The 27,359-nt window shown below is 45.6% G+C and overlaps 1 protein-coding gene and 1 long non-coding RNA gene across 6 annotated transcripts in view; one reads left to right on the top strand and one right to left on the bottom strand.

Moving 5' to 3' along the window:
- The window catches only part of PALM2AKAP2 (PALM2 and AKAP2 fusion), a 425,013-nt gene that overhangs the window by 293,665 nt on the left and 103,989 nt on the right, over positions 1-27,359 (bottom strand). For all 5 annotated transcript variants that reach the window (XM_032478148.1, XM_032478149.1, XM_032478150.1 and 2 more), the window contains exon 2: positions 15,136-15,181. In XM_032478148.1, coding sequence (XP_032334039.1) covers positions 15,136-15,181 — 46 coding nt within the window. The remainder of the gene's footprint in view (positions 1-15,135; positions 15,182-27,359) is intronic.
- Positions 8,254-27,309, top strand: LOC116663223. Its single transcript, XR_004319400.1, has 3 exons — positions 8,254-8,334; positions 11,060-11,064; positions 27,299-27,309. It is a non-coding gene; the product is annotated as an uncharacterized LOC116663223 (long non-coding RNA).

Raw genomic sequence — 27,359 nt, 5'->3', positions numbered from 1 at the left:
GCCTTTAAGGCTTAAAGGAATGAATCCCTAAGGGTATAAGTAACAGCTCAAAGCAATGAATCTCTAGCACTGAAAGTATGGGAAATACATTTGGTCCCATAACCCTTACAGTATACTACATCAGTGGTTCTCAAAGGGTTTATTTTGTCCCCCAGTGAACATCTGGCAATGTCTGGAGACACTTTTGATTGTCACGACGGAGCACAGGCAATGCTACCAGCATCTACTGGATAGAGACCAGGGATACTGCTAAACATTACACATTGCACAGGACAGCTCCCCATGGCAAAGAATTATCTGCTCCAACTTGTCAAGTATTCTCCCAGCAGCTGCTCGGAAGTAGCCTGGGTAGAGAATTTCAGGGTCTGGCCAAAGCCATCAACTGGCAGAGTGAGGAACCACGGTGTGTCCACAGCACTGCCTGCTCCAGCATGTTCACATGGCTGCCCCAGAACTGCAGCCATTGCTTTCCAAACCTGATTGCACAATGACGGCCCTGCTATCTTCCCGAACCTTGGGCAATTTGAAAATATTTACTAAGGCACCAAAGTCCCTTTGGAAATTTCCAGGCCGACAAGACTCAAAAATTGCAGCTGGCCCTTCTGGACAATAGAGAGAAGAGGGCAGAAAGGAAACACTTGATGATTCAGGGAGGTCAGAGTGGACTCTGCTACCCCGGGACCATCAGAGCTTTCACCCAACAATCACTTCATTTGCAAATGAAGCCACTGCCCTATGGCTTCCAGGAGGTAACTGACCGAGGAGGCTAACGAATGACAGGGCAGCAGGTCAGAAGCCACTTCCCCCTGGCTTTCTGTTGGGACTCAGGGAATGTGCTGGGTGTGTTCTCTGACTCCCATTCTGACATTTCACCCTTAAAATCCTCAAGGAGCACAGAAGGCAGCTTCTGGCAATTTCTGGGGAGAAAGACAAACGATCTGGAGAATCACCAGTGTTTTTCCTCTGCCCTCGCAGCCCCTGTCAATGGACAAAAATGGTTTTAAGTGTCATCACTTATTTTCAGATAGGCCAAACTGTTTACCTTGAAGAGACCAGATTTCCTAGTTTTCAAAAGAAAACACGTAGTTGGTTTGGAGAGCAAGGATGTCACAAGAAAATTCTAGACTAGTAAAACTCAACAGGTGAACACTTCAGTAAATCTAAGCGTCTCAGCAGAGGAGCCCAAAAAAAGAATGAAAAGGGTGTCTGAGGTGCTTTATGGTTCTGAACTGCCAGCAAACGGACAACAGTCACTTCTTTTAGCTAGAAGATTCCCAGAGCCTTCATGGCAAATACAACTACAGAAAACATGTAGTCTAGAGCAGGAGTCAGTCAAGTTTTTCTACAAAGGGTCAGAGAGTCAATATTTTAGGCTTTGCAGGGTCACATGGTCTCTGTTAGAACTTCTCAATTCTGTTGTAGCATGAAGTTAGACCACGCCTAAATGAATGGGGATGGCTGTGTTCTAATAAAACTTTGTGTGGACACTGAAATCTGAAGTTCACATAATTTTCACGTCATGAAATATATTTTTTTAAAAAATTTCCAACCATTTACAAATGTCATAACCACGTATTGCTCACAGGCCTATGAAAAGAGGCTGTAGGCCAGATCTGGCCCATGACCATTGTGTGCTGATCTTTGGTCTAGACAGAAAATTGGGATTTCCATTGGTTCTTCATTCTGAAGGTACTAGATAAAACTGATGTTCCTTCTTGTCTCATTGTGACTCTGAAATCACACTCGTAAAACTGATCAATGAAAAAACAAGCAAATGAGAGAAATAAATCAACCATCACAGCATTCTTAACCAAAATATCCGGGCTGGGAATGACCACCACATGACTCATGGACAACACACCACAAGGCCCCATCTTGCTCAATGCCATATAAGATATATGTCTTGCTGAAGGCTAGCATTCCAGTGATATTTTCAAAATCATCCAGTGTGAACAATCTCTTTGTTTAGTCTTTGGAGTTTTGTATTATCCAAAGGTTGGGCCAAGGGAGTGGGGTGGAGGGGGACTGGGAAATGTACCAATTTCTGAAATCCAGTTGTCTTCCTGCCTCCAACACACATTAGCCCATCTCTTATTCTCCAAAAAGGATATGTCTAGTGGGTTTCTTGAAAACACATTAATGTATTGTTGAGGCACTCTTGGATTTCCAATACATGCCCAGCTCCTCACAAACATATTACTGTTTTAAAACCAAATGAGTATTTTCACACTCATGATGAAAGAGTGAAACACAGACCTAGAGAAAGTGGCTTCTGGACTCAGTTGTGAATGCAGCATGTACATGAAGGGGATGAGCTCACCAGATAAAATACTGGACACCCAGTCAAATCTGAATTTCAGATGAACAACAAATAATTTTTTACTATAAAAGTGTGTCCCATGCATAAGTGAAATAAGCTAGAAAGAAGAGAGAAAAATACCATATGATATCATTCACATGTGGGATCGTAAAAAAAGGGACATATATGAATTTATTTACAAAACAGAGACAAACTCACAGGCAGAGAAAACACACTTATGGTTACCAGGGAAGAAACAGGGTTGGGAGGGATAAACTGGGAGTTCGGGATTTGCACATACTAACTACTATCAATAAAATAGATAAACAACAAGTTTCTTCTGTACAGCACAGGGAACTATATTCAATACCTTGCAATAGCCTATAATGAAAAAGAATATGAAAAGGAATATATTCATGTGTAACTGAATGACTATGCTGTACACCAGAAATTAACACAACATTGTAAATCAACTCTACTTCAATTTAAAAAACCCAAAGAGTAATAATGCTGTTGGAAAAGTGTGTCTCATTGCAATGACTGGGCATCCTATACTTTTAGTTTCTAAATGTGATAACTCTAGTAGAGGAGAGTGAACAAAGGAGGCGGGCTGGAGCGGAAGGTATTATTGGGGAAAAGCAAGAATTTGTTATAGGTAGAGGAAGGGCATTCCTTATGAAAGAGTTACCCACCAAAGACTGGGAACCCCAGTTTCCTTTTCTGGTTAACCCTCTCACCCCTAAGTGGTTTCAGAATCCTTAAAGTCAGGGTGCAAGGTGGGGCCAAGGAGAACCACTTACAGTCCAGTGCATAAAGAGTGTAAAAAACAGTGTATACCAGAAACCAACACAACACTGTAAGTCAACAATACTCAAAAAAAAAAAAAACAAAAAAAAACCCACAAAACAAAACAAAACAAAAAAACCCCCAGTGCTTCCTGGGGGAGTTCTGGATGCTGATGGACTGTTCTGTATCTTCAGGGTACTGGTGGTTACACCAATCTACACATTATAGGAGGGAGGGTATAGCTCAGCTCAGCAGTAGAGGATGTGCTTAGCATACATGAGGTCCTGGATTCAATCCCCAGTACCTCCATTAAAAAAAAAAATTAAATAAGTAAATGAACCTAATTACTGCCCCTCTATCCAAAAAAGCTAAAAAGACCGAAATCTATATGTTACAAAACTCAGAGAAGTGTACATTGAAAAGATTACTTTTGCTCTATGTTAATTTTTTTTTTTAAAGAGTGGTTTCAGTTGTTACTTCGCACAGAGAATTCATGAGTTCCTCCAGCCTACTGGATAGGGAATTGACTTAAGAAGGAATCCTTCTTAAGGTTTTGGTTTTCCTATAAGGTTCCCCCCAATCCAGAGGACCCTCGATGGGCTTCCGGCAGGCCCGCCCACCAATTTGCCCCACATGCATGAACAAATCTACATCCGACTTAGCTTCAGGCTGTAACACTATCACCCTACCACCTCTGCATACTACTGGCTTTACAATTAAATATCCTGTGAAAGGCAGAAGTGGGAAACTGAGGGCCCAGGCTGGGGGTGGGAGGGGGTGGGGGTGAGGAATGAATCCAGCCCACACTGGGTTAAAATCTCACTGGGTTTGGCTTAGCCCACACAGTGTTTCAAGGGTTGTGAACATTTATATCAACAGGCTTTCTTCAAAAGCTGGATTTCCAAGTGCTCTTGAAAAAGGAGATTCCAGACTTGCAGTCCCACGAAGCACCAATTAGCTGGACCCGAGGGCTGTCTGCCCCCCCAGCGGAGACCCCTCCTGGTCATCACAGTTCCACCAGCTCAGCCGCCATGTCGACCTGGCACCTGTGCATATCTGGGTTTTGAACACCTAATATAAGGCACTCATCAGGGTCTCTGGCACATGGGAAACTCTCAGGAACAGGGAGACCCTCCCTCTTTCTCCCTAAAAGAAAGCGACAGGATGAAGTTGCCATCTTTGACTTGCTTTCTGAGCCCTGGGGTGTCCTGTCTCCCTAGAGGGGAGACGTGCCCCTCCTGTTCCCTCCACTGCTCAGCCCTTCTGCTTCTAGCTTTTCTGGGTGGACCCAGGGCAGATGGAGAGCTGGAATCCTCTGAAGGCAGCAGCAGTGACACACCAAGACAGAGCGAGGATGGTGGAGGACGGGGAGAGAGAGGGTCACTGAGCCACTGAAATTACTTTCACCTTTGCCTCCACCTCTCTGTGTTGTCAGGGCTGGTGCGCTCTCTTCATCGTCGCCTTCAGATCCAGTGCTGATGGGACATCTATCATCTCACCCTGGTGTGAGTGAGGATGCGGGGTGATCAGGCTCCTAGAGTCTTATTTCTAGGAGTTGGCAGAATCAGAGAGTATATTCTGCAGCCAGCCTCCAGGGCCCACCCTGCCTTCTGACCTATCCCTGCTAAACTACTGTTAGACATCCTTTGGCTTTGGTGGCGAGTTTCACTGGATGAATGGCACCAAATTCTGAACACAAATGCTCAGACTTCACTGCTGATGAACAAGGCTGCCTACAAACGACCTGGAAAAGAACAACGGGCACTCCAATGATGGACTCATCACTACCTTTAGCTTTCTGCTTGCCCAAATAAGCAGGATTTCCTTTCCAGGCCGCTCATGTTAGCTTCAAACTTCTTCAGGTCTTTTTTTTTTTATTGACCAATTTTTTTCCCCAGTTTTAAGGCATAACTAACAAACCAAAATTGCAAATATTTATGGTGTACAACATGATGTTTTGATATACATAGATAATGTGAGATCATTATCACAATCAAGCTCATTCACAAATCCATCACTTCAGAGTTTCCATTTGTGTGTAGGGGATGGGATCTACTCTCTTAGCAGATTTCAAGTCTATAATGTAGTATTATTAACTCTAGTCACCAGGCTGTACCTTAGGTCCAGAACTTACTCAACTTATAACTGAAAGTTGTGCCCTTTGGGCAACATCTCTCCTTTTCCCCCTCCTCCCAGCCTCTGGTAACCATCATTTTCCTCTGTTACTATAAGCTCAATGTTTTTGTTTTTCAGATTCCACATGTAAGTGAGATTATAGGTAATAATCCTTCTGTGTCTTGGCTTTTTTCACTTAGCAGAATGCCTTCAAGGTTCCATCCACGTCGTCATAAACAGCCTTCTTTTTAAAGGCTGAGTAATATTCCACTCTATATGTACCATGTTTTCTTTATCCATTCATCTGTCAAGGGACACTTAGGTTGTTTTCTCATCTTAGCTACTGTGAATAATGCTGCAATGAACACAGGAGTGCAGGCATTTCTCCATGATAGTGATTTTATTTCCTTTAGATATGTACCCAGAAGTGGGATTGCTGGATCACATGGTAGTTCTACTTTTAATTTCTTGAGGAACCCCTACACTCTTTTCCACTTTTCAGATCTTAAGATCTTACATGTCTCACAGTGCCACTGGGGTGAGGAAATTTTTGAACCACTTCCCATTCCATTAGAGGTGGCAAGTATTATTAACCCAAGGTGACAAGTCAGGCAATAGAAACTCAGTATCTAAGATGAACCAGGAGCCAGGGGAGCCACTGGACTGACTCCATGCCTCTTGGACAAGAGGCACCTCTCTCAGACTCCGGCTTCTTCATCACATGTGGGACATGCATCTATCACAGTTGCCCCAATCCTATAGGCCCATGTGGTATTTACTGGCCTCAAAATTGTTGATATTATTCCTCAAACTCAGAGAAAGAGGATCCCCTGGCTACCACCAAAGGGGTTAAGTTTTCAAGCATATGTTTTTCTCTTAAGAATAACATTTTTTTTATAACCCTCAAAGTTTTAAGTTTCAACCCTGAATTTAAAAATAAAGTGAATCCTCAGATGACTGGTTATAATTTAGAAGAGGCGGGTGGAGTGGGGGGGTGGAATCCCACCCACCTAGAATAGTAAGTAAATCAGTGTAATTCAGCAAAAGAGTAAGGGCAGGTTTTACAAATGCCTTGAAGACATTTTGGTGGCGCACAGGCCTTCAAGAGCCTGGAAGCCTGCAGGATAATGAAACAGGCTGCCAGAGGGGAAATGATGAGGGGGAAGATGTGTTCTGAGATCTGGTTCACAGCCTTTGCAGCAACAGCAAGGGCTTTTATCTTGGGGGCGCATATGGCTTTTCTTCCCCCTTCCATTTTTATGCAAAGGAAAGGTTCCAGGTTCCCTATTCCTTTCTCCTAGCTAAACTCAAAGGATGCCATGGGAGCATCAATATTAGAGTTAAAGGCTAACTCCGTATTTTTAATATATGTTCAATCATTATGTAAATGGACTATAGGCTTGTCTCTCTCTCTGCGTATTTAATAATCTCCTTTTGAGGATTTTAATTCAACTCGAGGCTAATGGAAAAGTCTGACACACCAATTAACCAAGGGCTTATGTAGCTCCAACATGCACTCCCCACACAAACCTCTGTTTCAGCCGGCATTTCCTGCCAGAAATAGGTCTCAGCTGTGCGGTATTCATCCCAACCCACAGCGCTCATGTGCAAACTTTCCTCTAGGAAGCGAAGTGTCCATGCTGGGCGGCCATCACCCAACCATCCATCCGTGTTCTCCTGGATCTCATCCTGCATAGCGTGGCCTCTGTGCTTTGTGTTTTAAGACAGATAAGAGTCTAGGGGAGGCTGAATCCATCTGAATATGAAGGGTTGGTTCAAACAATGGATGCTACAAATTAGGATGAAGGAAGCATGTACTACATAAACTCCTCTTTGAGAAGCTGAGGACAGGCCAGACTTGTGACCACACAGAGTGGCTCAGGAGAGTCACTACCCATAGTTAAGTAAATGAACCTCAGTTGCCGCTCATCCTGGCATCTGACTAGAGTTACCCACGTGAGAAGCAGCTGCACTGAGAATCAGGCCTGAGGGCTGGAACTTTGTTACAAGACTTGATTGGCTGCTCTGCTATGGGACTTCTCCATCTCTAACATCATCATATGTATCATGTATCGCTCCCAAAGGGGCTCCCACTGTACTGTACAGGTGTCTTCAAGTGACCAATTGGGACAGAAATGTCACTTTATTTAAATAGACCCAAACAAGTACCCAAGACAGACAAAGACCTTCTCTTGACCAGTCTCTTGATGTAAGAGGAACACAGTGACATCACTTTCCAGCAGAGCTAGGTTTAGGTGCTCACTAATGAAGACTGAACTTGGTATTTTATTCCATTTCACTTCTTTAAAATATACACACTTCACAAACTCCTGGGCGTGTCACAGTGGACATGTGACACTTATCAAGACCCAGGCCATCATCGCCCTTCACTCCTGGTCTTCTGTCTCTTCACCAGGGGTTCTCCGGGTGTGCTCCCCAGAATAGCAGCTGCAGCTGAGAACAGCAAACCCTGGGGACTTGTTAGAAGTACACATTCTCAGGCCCCATTCCAGATCTACTGAATCAAACACTCTGGGAGTGGGACCCAGCAACGTGCATTTCAAGGAGCACTGCAGGTGATCCTAACACACTGACATTTGAGAATCACAGTGCTACACCTTTTGGGCCAAAAGTCTGTGCCCAGTGGCAGCTGCTGCTATTATGAGGAGCCCTGAGCCCAGCGGGGCCTCCCTCCATTGTCTGTTTCTTGAGGCTGATAATAAATCAAAATCATCTCAAACAACTTGTTGACATGTGCTGGTTCAGTTTGCATATCTTGTTCCTAAAGATTCTTCTATGATAACAGGAATTTCTCACATCCAAAGTGCTGTCTTTTAAATTCTTCTGTTAATTTTGAGAGAGCAATCACCTACCTAGATGGGAATACTGAGTTACAATAATGCCACTGATTGCAAAGAGCTCATTTAATATCAAAAGATACAGCAAATATGCACTATTTTTCCAATAATCCAAACATGTGGACACCAAACTCACCCAGCGCTGGTGAAAGTGCATCCTGATTTTGTAACATTATGAAAGATCCGGTGTGTGTGGCGGGTAGGGGCACTAGTGCTACTTCACAGGATCCTTATGAAATCCAGGGAAGTCCACGCATAAGGAAAGCACATTGTAAAGTTCAAAGCTCTACCTACATCTGGAGGTCACGAAAGGTCGACCTGTTGACCAAAAGGAATTTTGTTGTGTCCATAAATTTTTCAAAAGCTTTTAAACTAGTTATACCACTCTTTTTTAAATGAGAGAGCTCACATTTGAAAAAAAAAAAAAAAAGGAGACTTCTGGCTTCTCTTGAAAGTCAGTTGATGTGACAACAGAGGACCCACGTTTTCACCTGGTATAAATTAACTGTCTCATCTGAGAAGTAGTGTCTGCTCGCCGGGTCCTCACAATTTCCCATTCAGTCTGTGTCACTCATTTATGTTCCATGCTGGCTCCTGGGTCCTTTTGAGTTAGCAACTCTTGTCCACTATAGACAATCCTTTTCATTGTTATTATTAGCATTGCATTGCAAAGTTTCAGGTTTACTATATTCATCTAAAATTTCTTCAATTAAAAAAATAGAAAAAATAAAATAAAATTTCCCAGTTTGTCCATTCACCAGTTGAGTGAAAAGAATTCATCTTTCACCGTTTGTGTCCATTTTGTTTAAAGATGCATGAGTTATGATTTGGTGCTTCACTTGTTATAAACAGAAAAGTTCTGTTGAGTGTTTTCCGTACCCTTGCTCTGCTTCCCATGAAATCTCTCAAATAACCTTCACAGCAGTGCCATGATGTCTTCATTACCCCCATCTTCTGGATGAGGGAACTAGGGACACCAAGATCATACAGATACTAAAAGAAAAGCCGGGAAGAGAGCCAAAGCTTTTGGACACCAGAATCCAGACTCACCAGACTACGAGGCACTAACAGCACTGGGGACCACCATATCCATGCATAAGTGCATTTCCTGTCTCAGTCAATGTCACACCCCATGATGACCAACTCTTGCTGCCAAGAAAGCTGATCAACATCCCCAAAAGGAATCAGTGACGAAATGTGGGTAGTTCAAAATACCAGCAGCAGTGGTCCCCAAAGCACTGGGTAACCCCAAAGAAAGGTAGAGGGGCCTCCACTGAGCCCTGGTTTTCTTCTAAATGTTGACAAATCATAACCCACCAGCCCCCCTGCTTGGCCTTTTAAATGATGACTGCTTTTTTCACAGGGTACTAGCCAGAGCAGCTGCTCTTTGTCCCTGAAATACTCTGAGGTACAAATAAATGGTCAGACAGGTGTATGACCCTTGGGCATGTTTGCGTAAAGCCTGTCTTGGCTCTCCCAGACCTGGCAGTGACCCTGAATGGGCTCACCGTGGCACATATCTGCGGGGCGGCCCTGCCAGAGTCAGCTGGGGCAAACCTTCCCACCACACCAACGTCCTGAGCATTTGTGAGGCCTTGACTTGGAATTTTAGAAGCAGGGTATCATTTATGTCAAAGAAGATAACGAATGGTCAAGACCTTCAGTTCTCCAGGACTTTACCAGCTCCTGACAATGACAGAGGTTCACAGGGGGCATGCACAGGGATGGTGCCCCCCAAGAATCACAGTTTCTGTTCCTCTAGGGCTTGGGTGTGTGTCTCTAGAAACTCTGAGGGCTCGCAGGCCTGGGAAGCTGGGCTGGGCTGCATCACATGCAAACAGCAGCCAGGACGCGCGCTCAGGCCACGCCGGCCGACCACAGTGGCCTGGATCAGAGCAGGATGCTGGCCTCCGCAGCGTTTGGTCTGCACTCCAGCTCTGGCACTCAAGGCTTTATCACTCTGAGGCAGGAGGAGCACTGACAGAGGAAGCCAAGGAAATGCCAGAGCCAGCCTAAGCTACCCGCCTACATCCAGGCCTTCTCAGGACAGAGAACGGTGTCAGGTGAGAGCCACAGGCCCGCTGATGGCACCCTCTGGGTGAGAGGTTTTCTTTGTTTTTGTTTTTGTTTTTAATTGAAATATAGTCAGTTTACAATGCAGTGTTAATCTCTGGCATACAGAATAATGTTTCAGTCATACATATATGTGGTTTCATATTCTTTTTCATTGTGAGTTACTACAAGATATTGAATATAGTTCCCTGTGCTGTACAGTATAAACTTGTTGTTTATCTATTGTATATATAGTAGTTAGTGTTTGCAAATCTCGAACTTCCAGTTCATCTCTTCCCACCCTCTTCCCCCTCTGGTAACCATAAGTGTGTTTTCTATGTCTGTGAGTCTTGTTTCTGTTTTATAAATAAGTTCATTTGTGTCTCTTTTTTTTTAAGATTCCACATATGAGTGATATCATATGGTATTTTGCTTTCTTTTTCTGGCTTATTTCGCTTAGAATGAAGAGCTCCAGGTCCATCCATGTTGCTACAAATGGCATTATTTTATTCTTTTTTATGGCTGAGTAGTATTCCATTATATAAATATACCACAACTTCTTTATCTAGTCATTTTAAGAGGGCAAAGGGCCCAAAGTGAAATCCACAAAAAGGCAGATTCCACAGAGGCATATCCAGGCCCACATACCGACAGGCTCACCCCTCTCCTCCCCACTCAGCTCAGAAGGGTCCAAGGGGCAGCTCCAGCCCATATCAGAGTCTTCTCCAAGGCTAGACATGTCACCAACATGAAGAATCAGGAGTTAGGAGAGACCAGACTCAATACAGCCCTTCCACATCTCACTGTGTGAGCCTGGATACCTCTGTATACTCAACCGTAGAGTGGAGATCATTAGATCTGCCCAGCACAGCTCAGAATTAAGATAGTGGGTTTTTGTAAATTGATAAGTGCTGTACAAATGCCAAAGACAGTTTTTACCATTCCACAGAGATTGTGTTCTTAGTGAGAACACTCCCTAAAGAGCGTAAGTTCGACTGGCATCTCATATCTCAGCACGTATGAACACACTCATGTTGGGCCCTGGCACTGGCCTGAGGCTTTGTCTCTATGGCTCCCTTGGGCTTTTGCCCAAGACCATCTCTGTCACATTCAGTTATCTTCACACATGCCCGAGGAAAACTCTCATCCTCTCAGATGTGCAGACATAACATCCTCCCCCAAAGCTGGTTTCCTTTGAGACACAGTGGCTTCTTCCCCAAGGTAATTTTACCCATTCGGGTAAACATCCATCGGGTATTTCCATGCACTGAAACCCAGCTTGGAAGACTCCCAAAAGGATGTGGCCTCCTGGTTTGTCTCAGCCTCTCCCAGTGCCACCAAATCAGTCTGCTTCTCCCACATCCCTTCACACTGAGGCTGCTGGGACCACCTGTACCACATGCTCATGGGACGAGCAAGAGATGCAGCCACCATCTTGGGGGGACCAATTCCGGGCAGCAGTCAAAAAAAGGGCTCCAGTGCCCTGCAGTGGGGGTTCAAACCCTGGCTTTGACACTCTCTGTTCATGTTGGGCTCTTTATCTATAAAATATGGGTAAAGAGACGTTTCTACCTCATCAGCTTATTAGGATTAAATGACATCATCTGTGTTAAAATGCACGTGTCTTACGACTGAGTTTGTACATTTAGTTACTGATTTTTCTTCCTGCTTTTTGGTTTTCCCTTTCTTATACTAACTAATCCAAATAAATAATAAACAGACTAACAACAAACAAATAAATAAACACCTTCTGCTAACTGGGAAGTTATTGTGTTATTTTACATTTTATTTTACCCAGTCTTCAAGACTTGCTCAAACATCTCCTCTCTGGGGACCTGGCCCACAACTCCTTGTTTGGTTTACCTGCTCCAGGTGTGTGTCATTTGCAAAACTACTCCTCTATCACACAGTCATTGTTTATATTAGACTATTAACAATTTAGTTTTTTTTTTAAAGCATGTCACATGGGCCTTGCTGAATAGAAAATGATCAACCGATGGCAACTGTGTTATTCCCTGGAATTATGACTCATTCATTCTGCTCCAGAGACATTTTGCTGTCTTCTAAAATGACAGCTTTGGGAGGCTCCCTACAGACGAAAGGAGGACCTGGGAGGAGAGACCCTTGTCAAGGGTGGATTTGCTCTTCTTTGGGCAGGAAATAGGCTGAGATGCATCTTTTTTCATTGATTAGTCTCTGGACTCAACTGGAAGATTCAACTAAAGCACTGGAGTTTCTAAGTACTTCACTCCCTTGGGAGAAAAGTCCCACAGATGATCATGTGACAAGTAGAACTCAGGACATCTGTCCCTTTCAGAACTTAAGTGTGCAAAGAGTAAGATGTTCCTTCTGATGGCTGAAACCTGGGGACTTTTTGGTGTTGCCCATACCTGCCCAGAGGTGACACTCTATAAATATCTGCTGGATGAATGGAAGGATGACTCCTCCAGTCACATCCCTGCACCCAGATATAAGCGGCTGGCAGAACTGATGCTGAGCAGAGCCCTGGCCTTCCGTCAGAGTTAAAGGAAAGGATAAAGAAGGCTGTTCAGACTCTTTCTGCTTCAGAAATGTTGCCTCTTACCCTCACGGGACTAGGCAGCTGTGTAGACAGAAGTTCTGGCTCCACATCATCTACTGGCCACCTCGTGGCAGGTACATCACCAGCACTACAGCTAAACCTTACAACCAGCCATGAAGTAGGACTCATGAGCCCTCTTCACAGATGGAGGAACCAAGGTCCAGACTCCAGAGTTCTCAGTATCCTACAGACTAGAATCTCCATCAACCTGCTCTGCCTCTTGGAGAGAAGCCCAACTTGGTGAAGAGGTGAGGAACCACTATCTTCCTCCTGAGCATCTCCAGAGAGTTTCAGGAAGGCTAGGCTCTGGGGGCAAGCTCGTGAGCTCCTGAGGGTCCCCTGAGAACCCTAGGAAGGAGGCAGAGAGAGGCAAGATTTGCCAAATTTGGGGAGTGTGCACTAGGCAACAAAGCACAGCAAAGACTGATGCAGTCTTTTTTACTGATGTAGTCACGAGTCTCCCCCACCCCATCTCTTAATCCACTCTCTTTCTTTGTCTCGCTCGCTCTCTCACTCTCTCTCACAAACACACACAGAGTTATTCTGCTGTTAGAAAATGTGCACTAATAACAATTTTATATTCATCGGGGCTGATTCGTTCACGACCACCATCGACACACCTTCCCAGGTACAAGACAAACTCAATTCCACAACTGAATGGGCACGAGTATTTGTGTTTATTCTTCTTGTGCACTCAAGAGAACTCCAAAAGACTGGCGAGCTCTTTTCCAAAAGTCCACTTAACCCCTGCTGGGATTACCCAACCCCACTTGGAAAAGGATGGCCCCTGTGTTCAGAAAGCAAGTCCTTTCATGAGGCTCAGCTGTTCCTCAGGCATCCAGACAAGCTGGTCATGCAAAGGCAGAAAAATGTGACAACTGTTGGAAGCCTTCAGCAGCAGCCGATGCGAGCAACTGAAAGTTCTCTGGGGCAGCCACTTCATGGGCGCTTAAAGCAGCCTATTATTCAGTTTATATAAAACACCCACCAGCTACATGGCACCAACAACTGAATATCTCCTTTCTTATCAAGTTCATGACATACTGGCCACCCTGCCTGGCCAACTAACTCTAGAAACCATGAACAACTTCACTTACCAACAAAATACACATGAATAGAGCAAAAGGGAAAGAAAAGGAAAAAAAAAAAAAAAAAAAAAGGCCTTCCTGAGTTCTAAGGACCAAGTTCAAAGATTGCCCAATAGGCAAGAATGCCACAGCCTTCAACACTGCCAACAAACGTCTCTCTCGCTTCAGCTGTAAAGTCTCCAAGACATTTCAGATTTGAAGACTTTGATAAAGAGGGTCTCAGAGCCACGGAGACCACATCCAATGCTTCTTTAAAAAAGAGGAGCCTGTGTGCGTCTTCCCAATGAAGAATTCGTCCAAAGGATTTTGAAAACACTTTAATATACTTTGCTTCCAAAATATTACACACTATTTCTCCAACAAAATTTATGTGTTTCTGGGAACTCCTGGACCTTCCCCCCTCAAAGAAAAAGTACTTAGGTAGAAAACTGTCTAGAGATTCTTTTATGTCAATATGTTAACAGCCTTCTCTTTTAATTGCCATTATTTCATACAGCAGCAGTAATCATTCCCTCATCTGCAAAGGAAATATATAATCCAGCTGTGGTGGCTCCAGTAAAAATACCACATCTGTGGATCATTGGCAACACTGCGGCAGGATTGCTCAAATTTAGGCAAATTTAGAGTTCTCTTTTATACCCAGGCTGCACATGGGCACACTTTTCTGAGAGTGCACATAAACTTTACCAAAACTGGTTACTCCTTTGTACGCTGAAAATAGGTTTTCAGATGATCCACACCCTTATGAAGGAGGCTCTCTTGGAATATCATTCCCAGGACCCAGTTGTTCTAAGAAGCCCCCAGACCCCTCCAGGGTGGTGGCTTGTGCCGGTGCCCTTGTCAATATCAAACAAAACAGGGGAAATGAGCACTCCCGGGTTCAGGGAGGAGGTTCTACCGCGTGGCTGGCAGTGGAGGAGCTGACGGCTGGTTTTCCACTTAGGAGACTAACGGCTTCCACAGAGAGGATGGCAGCCACGGTTCTGGTCACCGTTCCTTCGGTTCTACCGTCTCTGAAGTCCCACTACCACTGAGCCCTGGGTGGTAATATTCCAGAGATTCCCCCCTTCGCCCGCCCCTCCCATGCTTCTGTTTAGTCTTTCCCAGAGCCCAGTAGCAAGCATCTTATTTCTAAGCCAATCTTCCACATTCAAATCCCCAGCCCAAAGCGCGCCCTGGGGGTTTCCATCTACAGACTATAAAAGAAAAAGCAGCGTAACTGAGCCTTGACAGACTTTTATCCCCAAAACACATGTCCTGCGGCTACTGTGCTGGAATGTCGACGGCCCTTAAGCACTCGGGATCCTCTTCCACCCCAGACAATAGAGCAAGAAAATAAAATGAAAGTGGACTTACTGCTATGGCTTGCAGCCTCTCCTTGTGCAATTCCGCCTCTGCCATCCTGGAGAAGGGCACCCAGGGAAGGAAAGAAAGAAAAACAAAACACACGCTGTAGTCACCCAGGGAAATTGATGGGCACCCCGGGGAGGGGGTGCTTTGCTAGAAGCCTGGTTTGTGGGGAACCGAGGGTCGGCCAGGGGTCCGCTCTGGGGTGGCGGGCAGAGCTGTGCGCGCGGCTGGCTTGCCCGGCTCAGCCTCTGGCCCCCGCCCGGCGGGCCGCCTGGCTGCGCCCCAGCGCCGCCGCTCTCTGCATCTCCCGGCCGCCGGCCGCGCCAGTCGGAGACGTGGGCCGCGGGCAGCCGCCGGGAGGGCGCGCTCGCCCCGCGCTCGTTCTCCGCCCTGACGTCTCGGCGCCTCGCTCCGCCCCTGGGGTGTGGGGGACCCGCGGCCGCGGCCTCGGGTGGCTTTAGGCGGGCAGCAGACGCCGGGGCTGTCTCTCCGCTGGGGAGGTGGGGGTTCCCAAGGAGCGGCCAGGCAGCGCGCGTGCGGGAGGGCACCTGGGCGCGGGCGCACGGGAGCCGCTAGGGCGCACGGTTGGTGTGCTCAGGTGGACACGTGCTCACTGGGGATGGACAGACAGCAGCCCAGGGGCCTCTGGCAGAAAGCAGGGCCCCAGCACGCCCTGCCTTCTAGCTCGTGCCAAATGCTTGGAGACATTTCCAATAGGGAAGGGCTGCCTGGCCCACATGCCTTAGATGGCAGGGTACTCAGACGTCAAGTTGGCCAAGGCCAGGGTATCACTCAACACAGGTCACCCCTGTGTGAGGCCAAGTGTGGGTTAGAAAGAGAGCTGAGAGTTTGTAGCCCTAGGTGCTCGCCTAGGCCAGGCCTGCCCACTTATTGTCTGTGAAGCTTCGGGCAAGTCACTTAACCACTCTGAACCTCAGTTTCCTTATCTGAAAAATGGGGTGTCCTCAGTGATGAATGAGATAAAGTATACAAGGGTGCTTTGTAAAAGACAATCTGTTCTTAACATTATCCTTTGACATTCTGGGCTGAAACTCTGAGAATCTTTACTTCTATACTCAGTCTCTGAAAAGAAAAGTAGGATCACTACTAAAATACTTCACCTACTCTTTACTAAAACAAGAGACAGTACTAAAATGCATCTTTTATGACAGGGCTAAATATGAGAGATGGATAAGATCTAGTCCAAAAGGAAATAAAAGCTAAAAACAAACAAAATACCTCAACATCCAGGAGGGATCTGCTAGAATTTCCACCATTCATAAGCAAACTTTCCTCCATAAAATGAAATAAACTTGGGGGGAAAAAACCCAATGCGACCTCTTTAGATCCTTGATGATTCCATAAATGCAAGACTTTAAGAAGGCATTTTTTAAAGGTATGCACATCAAATGTGTCCAAATCATCTCTTTCCCGGGCAAATTCTTGCAAATTTGATTCAATCACCTTTTCAACGCTCAGGGAGGTATCACCTGTCACTTGATGAGCAATTACTATTCTTCCTGAAGACTGAAGCAGTCACCAAAACAGTTTCACTGATTGATTGTTTTCCTTTTCTTTTCATAACGGATGTAGGTGGAGCTGTGTGTGTCATAAATCCAAGCCAACAGCAGATTCGACATCCTATTCCAGTATATCCAGAAATTCTACTTTCTGGCTAAGACCCATCACTTCCTTCAAATGCTTCATATTCCCCTTCACTTCCAGCACCAGCTCCAACCGGACAAGTCTTTTGTGGGGTATTTGCTTACAAATAAACAAATCTGTGAGTACTCCAGCAGAGCCACTGTGTATCCAACAAGAGTAGAGAATTGTAAGATGAGGAAAGTGAGGCCAGGGAGGTTGAAGGACTCAGCCAGAGTCACGGAGCTGGGGTTTCAACTCAGATCAGCCCTTCCAGAGCCCAAGTTCATAACCACTCAGCACCAGGCTGGGCCAGTCTGGGCCAAAGGTGGGGTGGGACCCAGGGATAAAAAAGTGGTCCTTCCCCCACTCAGCTATATAGATATGAAAAAGGAATTCGAAAATCACAATGTGAATGGACTTAGGGTAACTGAACTACACACTTAAAAGTGGTTAACATGGTAAATTTTATGTTATGTATATTTTACCATGACACATTTTTTAAAGGCATGATGGAAGGTGAGATGGGGTGAGAGACAGGCTTGGCACCTTTTGGAAGTGACCAGTTGGAAAGCCATGAATCTCAAGATAGAAGAATCAGGATGTGGGACACATATCTGGGTGTCATCTACTTTAGGGTTACAGCTAAAGAAATGAGAATAGTTGGGGTGAGAAAACAGAACAAGAAGAGGGGAAAGCCCAGCAAAGGAGGCTGAGGAGGTATCATCTGGGGATTAGAAGGAAAAATCAAGAGGGATGTTTCAACAGAAAGCCACAACAGTAGGAAAGAAAAGGTTTTCCAGCAGGGTCAGATGGTTTGGGTAGGTCAAGGACGCAGACTAAGAAGAGGCCATGGGCTTGGGCGGTCGGGAAGCCATGGGTGACACTGGGAGAGCTGTGTGTGTGTGTGCGGAGGGTGAGGCTGAAATTGACTACAGAGAGTTGAGAATGAGTGAGAGGTGGGGGGAGGAGCACCCATGAGTACAGACTACTCCTTTCAGATTTTGGATGTGAAAGATGGAGGTGGTGGTGGAGGTAGGGGAACAGGACGGTGGTCAATTGGAAGCAGAGCCAAGTTGAAGGGTTGAATGTTTCAGGGCCAGTGGAAATTAGGTATCAGGGAAGTGAGACCAAAGACACAGTCAAAAGGGAAGATGAGTGTAGGTCTCAGATTAGACTCGAGGGTATCCAGATGAGCCCTGGTGGCCAGGATAGCCTTAGAGAGAAGGGGGAAATGAAAGAGGACAGAAGATGGAATGGGTAGAGATGAAGACATTGCAGTCAATGGAGAGAGAAGCTGAGTGAGCTTATATCTGACAGCCTAGTTTTCCCAGCTGATGGAAGGGTCATTGGTTGAGACTGATGGGGTGGGGGTTGGGAAACTTCAGAAAAATAGAAATGGTTTCTAAAGAAACTGTGTGAAATGGAGAAAATTAAGACATGGTTCCCTATCAGAAGTATGCACCAGAATCTCCTGGATCACATTTATCTAAATAAATGTACAGAATTAAATATCTATGGGGTGAGGTAAGGGTTACGTGGGTTTGGAACCATTATACTAATAGAGTTTACTGGGAATAGACAAAAGACTTATGCCCAATTGTGTGTACTTCCTCGGTGGCTTTTAACTGCCTGAGACCCTGGTATGCCATGGCTGTTTACTCACTGTTGGGACTGGCAAAGCAGGTATGGCAAAAAGTCAAAGGAGAGGAGAATTCAGAATGTTGGACCCTGGGGATTTGGACCCTGGGGAGTGTAGCAGACTCTTCCACATTTTTTTTTTTTTTTTTTTGGCTGCCTAATTTGGGCACCCTTTTCCATCTTTGGGGAATTCTCATATTATGAGCCATAGTGGGAGTGAGAACTGCTTCCCATCAGAGAAACTGGGAAACGCCAGACACTTGCTTCCCAGATCCCCGGAAGCTATTACATAGCGCGCAGCCTGAGTTCTGTCGGGCATGCACACTGGCCAAGGATCTAGAAGAGCGAGCATTAGAGAACTCTTTCAGGCTGGTTGTTCATCTTTGGTCATGCCCATTGCTCAAGCCTCCTTCTCTAGCCGTCCCAGCTATTCTGTGAGCTACTTAATACACTTCCAACTCATGCCTCCTCTGCTCTTATCAACTAAAATCATTTTTCGTTGCTTGTGACTGAGACCCCTAAGTGAAACAGGAATGCCCATAAAGAACAGAGGGAAAACCTTTTCTCCCCTTCCAACACCTCCCCCTTCATATCTATAAATTTTAGCACTTTAAAATCATCGAACCCATTGCAAACACAGACTTTTATGGCTCAGATTATGCCATATCTTATATAGACTTTTATGGTGTAGCTATTCTATGCTAGACATCAGGCTATGGCTTGGTATTACAAAGAATTCATAGTCTAGTGCCAATTTGGGTGACTATTTGCCCTCCACACATTTAAAATCTGGAAAGATCTATTACAGTGGTGCATAATGTGTGTAACAAATCACTAGATCTTGCTGGGACATTACACTGTGTTGCATAAGCACTACCCGTATTGTTTAGTGTTTTTTTTTTTTTTTTTTTTTTTTTTTCTGGTAGATGCTGTATTGCAAAGCATCCTATGGAGAGAATACAGAATGCTAGATTTGCAAAATAGACATTTTGGTAGTAAAAAATTTCAGACTCTACTTTAGGGTTTGAGTCCTTTGGGAACCACAGACGATCACAGCCTACTCCCCTGTGGGGAAGATGAGAGCTCTGTAAACTGAGAGGGAAATGACTTGCCAGGGCCCACTGAGTGAGTAAAAGTTCAAGTCTTGCCGAAGAGAAGCTGAGAGTGTGAAATTTCATAGTAACCTGAGGCTTTCCTTTGACCAAAGTAATTTTAAAAGGAATACCAGGGCCTCCAAAATGTTTGTATTTGTGTTAGTTCTCTTTGGCCTGGGATCTTCTAGCATACATGGTCATTCAAAACTTATGTGATGGCTGCTGGGAATCAGAAGGAGGGGGACGGTGCCTGGAGCCCTTTTGTCTCCTGTGGTTGTGAACATTTGGGCAAAGTTGATGGGATTTCAAGTATGTGCTGTTTTTCTCTAAGGGATCCAAATGCTGGATTCACATAGAGAGTCCCCATGGTGCAAGAAAGAAAAAGAAGTTAAAAAACAGGGCATCCATGTGGAAAATAAAGTAGGCTGGATGTCACTTAAGGTATATATTGACTAGGCTCTCTATATAGAAGATTCAAAATGAGCAACTGGAAATCCATCTAGACGTGAAAGGTGGAATTTCCACTTGATGGCTTCCTTTTCTCTTGGCTAGCCTTGGCCACATCAATTGATGGGCACTGTGAGTCGCTGGAAGAAACCAGGGGCCGTAAGGATTGTATACAGGAATTAGGTCTGCAAGGTGAGGGGTCATTCTTCCTTCACCTCGCTGGGATATTCAGATGTTGGCTTGTAGTAGTCTTGTTACTGATAAAACTTTTGAAAAGTAGCATTAGGAAGTGGGAGGTGGACGTGACATAGAGAAAAGGCATGAGCCCTAAGCAAAAGTTAGACTCGACAACTGCACAGACTTGAATTCGTTTAGCTCAATTTCCTCATCTTTAAAGGACAATAAAAACTCTAACCTCGGAGGGGTATTACAAGAAATCAGGATAACATATAAAATTCTCAAGAGTGACCAGAGCAGGTGCTCCAGAAATGGCAGGTCCTAATTACTCAACCCCATTTATTGCTCCATTGAAACTGTCATAGACCAAATCAAGTGAGTGACCTGATTTTATCTATCCATTTTGTAGGTGCTGTTTTTTTTTTTTTAAAGAAAAGAGGTGAGCTATCAATATTCTTAAAGTTCCCCATATTAGTAGATACTCCTCATTTTTCATCCTTTAAAAGGGAGGATTCTGCTCTGTGTCTGTTATTGTCTAGAAATTTCATTACCAGACTCTCCCTTTAATGGTTCATAGACACCTACAGCCTTATCTTTTGGACTGAGTCAATTTAATCATTATAAATAAGAAGGAATGAGAAGGGAATGCTTGAGAGGACATTAAGATTAAGTCCTAGGGAAAGATGGAAAGAAAAGCTCAGTTGTGGAGTGTTTAGGAAGAGAGCTACATGCCTACATATTAAAGGTGCTCCTTGGTGGAGCTGATTTAAGGTTTGGGTGTGAATTAGCTACAAAGTGGAAAAGTCTTTGGGAAGGCCATTCTGGCTGTCTAATGCCAGTAGACACAATCAGGTCATTGGCTCCTCAGAGAGCTTAGGGGCCAGTCTGGTCTGTCTTAGTACAATGACCACGATGTGCCCTGTCAGCTGGGAATCCCTTTTTGTAGTGTGACCATCGACACTTTCATTGTTAGCCATGATTCGACAACGCTGGACACATTCTGCAAGTCAGCACTGCTGACAAGAGAGAGATTTCCTGGGGGCTTGGGGGTGGGGGGACAGCTGCCTATCAGTTAAATCCTGGGCTGCCCTCCCATTTGGGGAACGAATAATGAAACTGGGAAAACCTAGCTTCAGCAACTACCACATATGGATGCTGAGCCCTTCTGATGTCCTTTCAGTGTCCAAGGTCTCCATCCTGCACGCCCACCCGTTGTCCACCCTCCATACATTGGCAAAATGAGTCCAACTTGTGTTTGGCTACTCGGAGTCGGTCTCCCTGGGAGGTAACAGCCAGCTGGTCTCAAAAATGGCTCCTTGCTAAATGGAACCCTCCCAGCTGGGTCCTCATGGATTGATGGCCTTGCCCCAAAGCAGCTCAAGACAGAGTGGAAACGAAGTGGGAGGAAAGAGGGCAGGGCACAACCACTGAAGGAATGACACAGCCACTGAGGACAGGACAAACTGGTCAGAACCAAGATGGCAGAAGATTCGACTTCCAGTAGACCTTGGGTCTCATGGCACACCCAAAGGGGCCATGACAGTTCCCAGGCTGACCATCAAAGGTCAAAAAGTGGGCAGGGGGTGCATTTCCTGGAAATCCTCACCCCTTCCTCAAAATAGTTGGAATAATCCTCCTACTCATTAGCATGTGAAATTACTGAGCCCATAAAACCCAACAACATCTGCACCTCCTGGTCGCTCTCGCTCTCTTGCTCTCCCTTGCCCTCTGAGACTGCCCGCACCCTGTCTATGGAGTGTGTATCAACCTTTACTTTAAACTAAACACCACACACCTCTCGGCCTTTCTCCCTCTCACCTTTCTGAGATGGCCCACATTCTGCCTCTGGAACATGTATCTCCTAAGCCATTCTCCCTTCTGAGAGACAGACTGCACCCTGTCTATGGAGTGTGTATCTCTCTAAATAAACTTGCTTTCACTTTACCATGCCCTGCTCTTGAGTTCTTTCCTGCGCAAGGCAAGAACCTGTTCTCCCCCAAAAGAAAGCACACAGGATGAAATCTCAACCCTAGGTCCTAATCCTAACTCTGCCACTTACTGTGTAGCCTCAGGCAAGTCACTTAACTGCTCTGAGCTGAGGTTTTCTATTAGTGAGCTGGGAAGAGAGAGAGCTAACTAGCCCACCCGGTTCTTGTAAGCATTAAAGGAACTCATGGATGAGAATGTGCTTTGAGAACAAATGGGATTGGGAAGGACTGCAGCGAAAGGGACACCTTCAAAGTTCAGGCCTCAGGGATGTAAGGATGGGTCAGCAGCCAGGGGCAGGGGGCAGGGGGCTGGGGAGGGACGGGCAAGGATAGGGTGAAGCGGTGAGATGATGTTTGTAGCAGCCACAGGCTCTGCCCACCAGGAGAAAAGACTCAGTAACGTATAAGACAAGAGGCTTCCAGGTATCTGACTGGATTTCTAGTACAAGCTAGTAAGTGAAAATGACCAATGGCCACCTAAGGCTCTCTTTGATTCCTTAATGTTCCTTGGTCACTCAAGTGATTTCTGATCTACATATTTCATTAGCTTCACAAAATGCAGAATGGGGTTCAGGGTCCGAGGATGCAGTGAAAGAAGCAGTGAGAAGCAGGAGAGAAGGAAACAGAAAAACCTGGATCTTTTCTGCCAACCGTGTGTGTGTCAAATTTAGATTTGAAAGGTACCTGGTCTGTGTTTACATCAATGTGCCCTCCTTTCTACATTCATTCGGAGCTGAATTTATCCCACTAGAGAGAAAGGCATACTTGGGGAGGTGGGGGTGGAAAAAAAAGTTGACACTGAGGCGCCTGCTTGACTGGGAGCCAGGAGCACTGGTTGGAGTTGGGGTGGTGGGTCCAGCACACAGCGGGGAGGCAGGGCAGCCCCTCTGGAGGCTCCGAGGATGGAGCCTGTGCTGACTTGACAAAGGAACGTGTGTTCAGGTGAGTGGCTGTACCCTTCACTGCTGAGGCGGGAGGGAGCATGAGCAAGACTTTGGATCGTGTTAGAGAAAGCAGTTCCCTGACTCCCATAGCCCCCAGTCTGGCTCAACCCTCTGGGAAATGATCACAGCCACTCCCCAAGCACCCCCCCCCAACCGCCGCCCCCGGCCAGAATAGTGTCTGTCTCCTGGGGGCGAAGCCACTTCCGAGGCACAGTGGGGCTTGCCTTCTGCGGTGGTGTCACGCCCCGTGTTGTTTTCTCTCCAGGCAGCTTTTCTGGGGTGGGGGTGGAGGAAAGGGAGGTGTTGCCTTCTGGGATGTGGGCTGGATTAAGTGCAGTGCACCCACATCTGGATGTCAGATTGTCGATGCCTGTGCTGGGACCCAGGGGTCTCCTGTCAGTCCTTCATGGGTTCCCCTCTTCCCACTCAGTTCCTCTCTTTCCTCCTCTACTTCTTACTTTTCGCTTCTCCCTACATCAAGCCTTTGTTACGTCATCTTTTGCATGGGGACTAGCTGTGACGATTGAGGTAGCTTTCACCGTGAGCAGAGAGCTCTCTGCTAGAATGGAGGAGCTCCCTCCAGTCCATTTCCATCTGGGGCTCAGTCCCCCTGTTGCGTGGGACTTCCTGTTGCTGGGATAGGGAAGGGAAGTCTCCTGGGGTTCTGGGATGGTTCTCCTCTGTTTCAGGCTCAGAAGTCACCACAGCATCTTACCAGAGCTTGACTCTGTTTTTAGCCTCCACTCCCTTCTACTCCTGTTTGTCCCACTCCAAATTTGGTGCTTTCTCCTACAAGCTATGCCTGGAATGCAGCCTCCCCCTCCCTTTCCTAACTTTCCAAGTCTCCTCTTGTTAGCTCCACAGAGTTCCAGAAATCCCACCCCCTCAGGGTATGCATGGTGGTCCCTTTGGGAAAGAAAAGTGGTTATCCCTCCCATTCCTAAAATAGTGTGTGACTTACAAATTATTTGCTTGACTTGTCACACAGTTAACTCCAAAAATCATAAAGTCAGAGCCCCGAAGGAGAGCTTAAATTCATCAGCGTTCCCCAAGCCACCATGATGGTTGTTTGCACGTAACTAAGCTACTTAGGTGGGAGGAAGCATGTACTGGACAAACCTGACCTTCAATCTCAGTTCATTTAATGACCTTGAGAAATTTACTTGACTTCTCTGAGCTTAATTTACTCTATCTGTAAAAGGGAAAAGAAATTCGTATCCATCTCATACGATTATTGTGATGATCAAAGGATGTAATGTATTCATCATATAACGTTAACTCCTGACGTATTGAAGGGGCTCTTTTATAATTACGGGCATAATCTTGTTTATTCATTGATATCTGCATCACTCTGGATGTGTTTCTGCATGGATGTGCTTGTGTCCGAGTGACAGTTCCTAAGTCACTTGTTCAGCCTGGCAGCAGGTGCTACAGACGACATGTTTGTGTCCTTCCCGCCCCAGACTCAAATGTTGAAATCCAAATCTCCAATGTGATGGAGATGGGGACTTTGGGAGGTAATTATGTCATGAGAATGGAGCCCTCATGATGGAATTACAAGAAGAGACACTAGAGAGCCTGCTTTTCTGTCTCCCTCTACTGTAGGAGGACACAGCAAGAAGACGGCCATGTGCAAAGCAGGAAAAGAGCCCTCACTAGGAACCCAATCTGTTGGTACCCTGATCTTGGACTTCCCAGTCTCCAGAATTGTAAGAAAAAATACGTGTTGTTTAAGTCACACAGTCCATGATGATGTGTTATGGCGGCCCAAGCTAAGACACAAGGTGCGCCCAACTTGGCTCTCAGACTAGACCAGCACTTACTCATGAACGCTCCTGACTTCTGCTTCTTACCTCTCGAGTTTCCTATCCAAGGACTTTTGATGCTGTGCAAACATTTTTTAGTAATGTTTTGGCTTTGCCAAATTCTGCACATATTGTGAGAGACTGGAGGAGACAGAAGTGCACGCTGTTGTATGGGGTGATTTACACTCCCACCTAGAACGGTGATTCTAAGCTTCACAGGAGGGCAGATCACAGAATCCTTTTGAGAATCTGGTAAGAACTATGGACTGTCTCCCGAGCCAACGCCCTTGCATACAACATTTTGTATACAATTGCTGAATTTTCAGGAACCCCCTGAATTCTTCCATGGACACTCTTAAGAGACCCATGGACCTCTGCCTAAAAAAACAGTCTGCTCTGGAACCTAGACTATCAGAGGAATTGAGAGAGACAAGAGAGTGGATTTATGAGCTGGGAAGCTCAACCTGGTTATTAATGCAAGAGCACCGGAAGTCTGGGTCACTCCTGCTCTGCCCCATCGCCCGCCCCTCTTCTCCGACCTAGCCAGTAACCACCCAAGCTGCCTGCTTTCCACACTGAGAGCTGCCCCACCTTCATTCGCTCTCATAACGTCTCACAGAGAAAAGGCACAGGGGCCAATGAATCCCTCCCTGGGCACAAGCTACCTCTACAGTGTTTCTCCCATCCCAAAGCTTCCTCTGACCAATGTCTATCCAGCCTTTTGTCCTTGTAGAGTGGCCCTCTCTGGTCTCCCCCAGAAGGGATCTGTCTTGCATCTGTCTACAGTAAATATCTTATCCATCCACCCTTGCCTCCCAGGATTAGGTTGAAGCTGCTTTTTCTTCTAAGTGGAAACAATTAAAAACAAACAAACAAAATCAAAACAGATACCAAGGACCCCGAGTTTGAACAGAATAATACAATGGTTTGTCCACATCACTCACACCACCATAGGTTCCATTTATCAATAGCCTCAGAGAGTCTAAGTCCACTTTCCAAAGGCCTGCCCTGCTTTCCTGCCTCCACCACCACTGGGTAAAGTCACTGGACTTCCATGTTGGAATTTGCAGCGAGAATTCCAGCCTGAGCCAAGACCATTGGACTCTCCAGCTTCCAAGGAAAACAGTGTTAGGCTGGTGGGAGCCAAGACAAATGGAGCCGGCTTTTCCTTAATGAGGGGGAAGCAGCCTTTCCAAGGTGGTGACTTAATGAGGCAAGTGACAAAGGGGTGTCTGGTTGCAAACCCCAGCACCCTGGAAAACCAGGCAAAAGACATTACCCTTCAGGAGGAACTTTGACTTCAGAGCAGCGTTGAGATTTCACACTTGCCCTCTGAGCAAGTGAAGTCCTAAATTTGATAATCCTATTATTTAAAAAACATTGAAACAGCCCTAGTCCATAGAGGAAACATTTATTTGTTAAGAATATGACCATTGGTGGGGGAAAAAAAAATGGGCAAAGATATATTTTTGCAGTATTTCTTTAATGGGAGTGCAAACTAATATTTTCCTGAATTACAGTAAAGCAGAAACTAATGGATTTAAGCAAAAAGCTGAACATTTCCAAATTTCTTTTTAAATTAAACAGAGGTTTGGACTGAGTATTGGAGAGAATAGTTTGAATTTGAGTGTAAAAATTTTTTTTATCCTTAATAAACATTTATATGATGCTACCTCTTCCCCTGGATCCCTCCTAGGTGCTTTGCAAACATTAGAAGATGTAATCCTCACAACAGCCCTATGAGGGTAGTAGCACTACTATTATACCCATTTTACAGATGAGGCCACTGAGACACTGAGAGCCTCCAGTCACACAGCTCTAAGGGGCAGATGTAATAATATCAGGTAACCTGCTCATGCTGTTGGAGGCATGTACTTGTGTGGGACTATTGAAATGTTGAGAGGACGTATCTGCATAAATCATATGCATTTGAAGGAGGTGAAAGTGTTCTTTCCTTGTGAGGTACTTGGAATATTGTCCTCTCTAAGGGATAAGACTTCAGATAACAACCAGAAAAGAGAAGTCAACTAAGCTGACTTCTACCATTCTTTTCTCTTTTTTCCCCTCCATCCCTCCTTCCTCCTTTGTTTCCTTCCATCCATCCTCGCTCCCTCCTTCCCTTCTCCTCCTTCCTGCCTTCTCTCCCAGCACACGTATTGGGCACACACTCCAGACCAAGCATCATCCCCGGCGCTGGGGATCAGCAGAGAACAAGACAAAGAAGCTGCCTTTTTTGCACTTACATTCCAGGGAAGGGAGAGAGATATTAAAAGGAGGAAAATCTACAATATAACTTCAGAAATTATCTGAAGTAAAGCACACTAAGGGGAGAGAATGGTATGGGGATGAAGGAATGACACTCCATCAGAGAGACCTGAACAGAGCGAGGGACAGAGCCATGCACATATGGAGGGAAGAGCGTCCTGGCCAAGGGAACAGCACATGGGAAGCCTCTGCACTGTGACTGTGTTCAGCTTCTGTTGGAGGAGCAGC

Source organism: Camelus ferus, chromosome 4 (genome assembly GCF_009834535.1).
Source record: "Camelus ferus isolate YT-003-E chromosome 4, BCGSAC_Cfer_1.0, whole genome shotgun sequence".
NCBI classification, from domain to species: Eukaryota; Metazoa; Chordata; class Mammalia; order Artiodactyla; family Camelidae; genus Camelus; species Camelus ferus.
The sequence above is the reverse complement of the archived record's forward strand: the minus strand, read 5'-3'. Positions and strand labels throughout refer to the sequence as shown.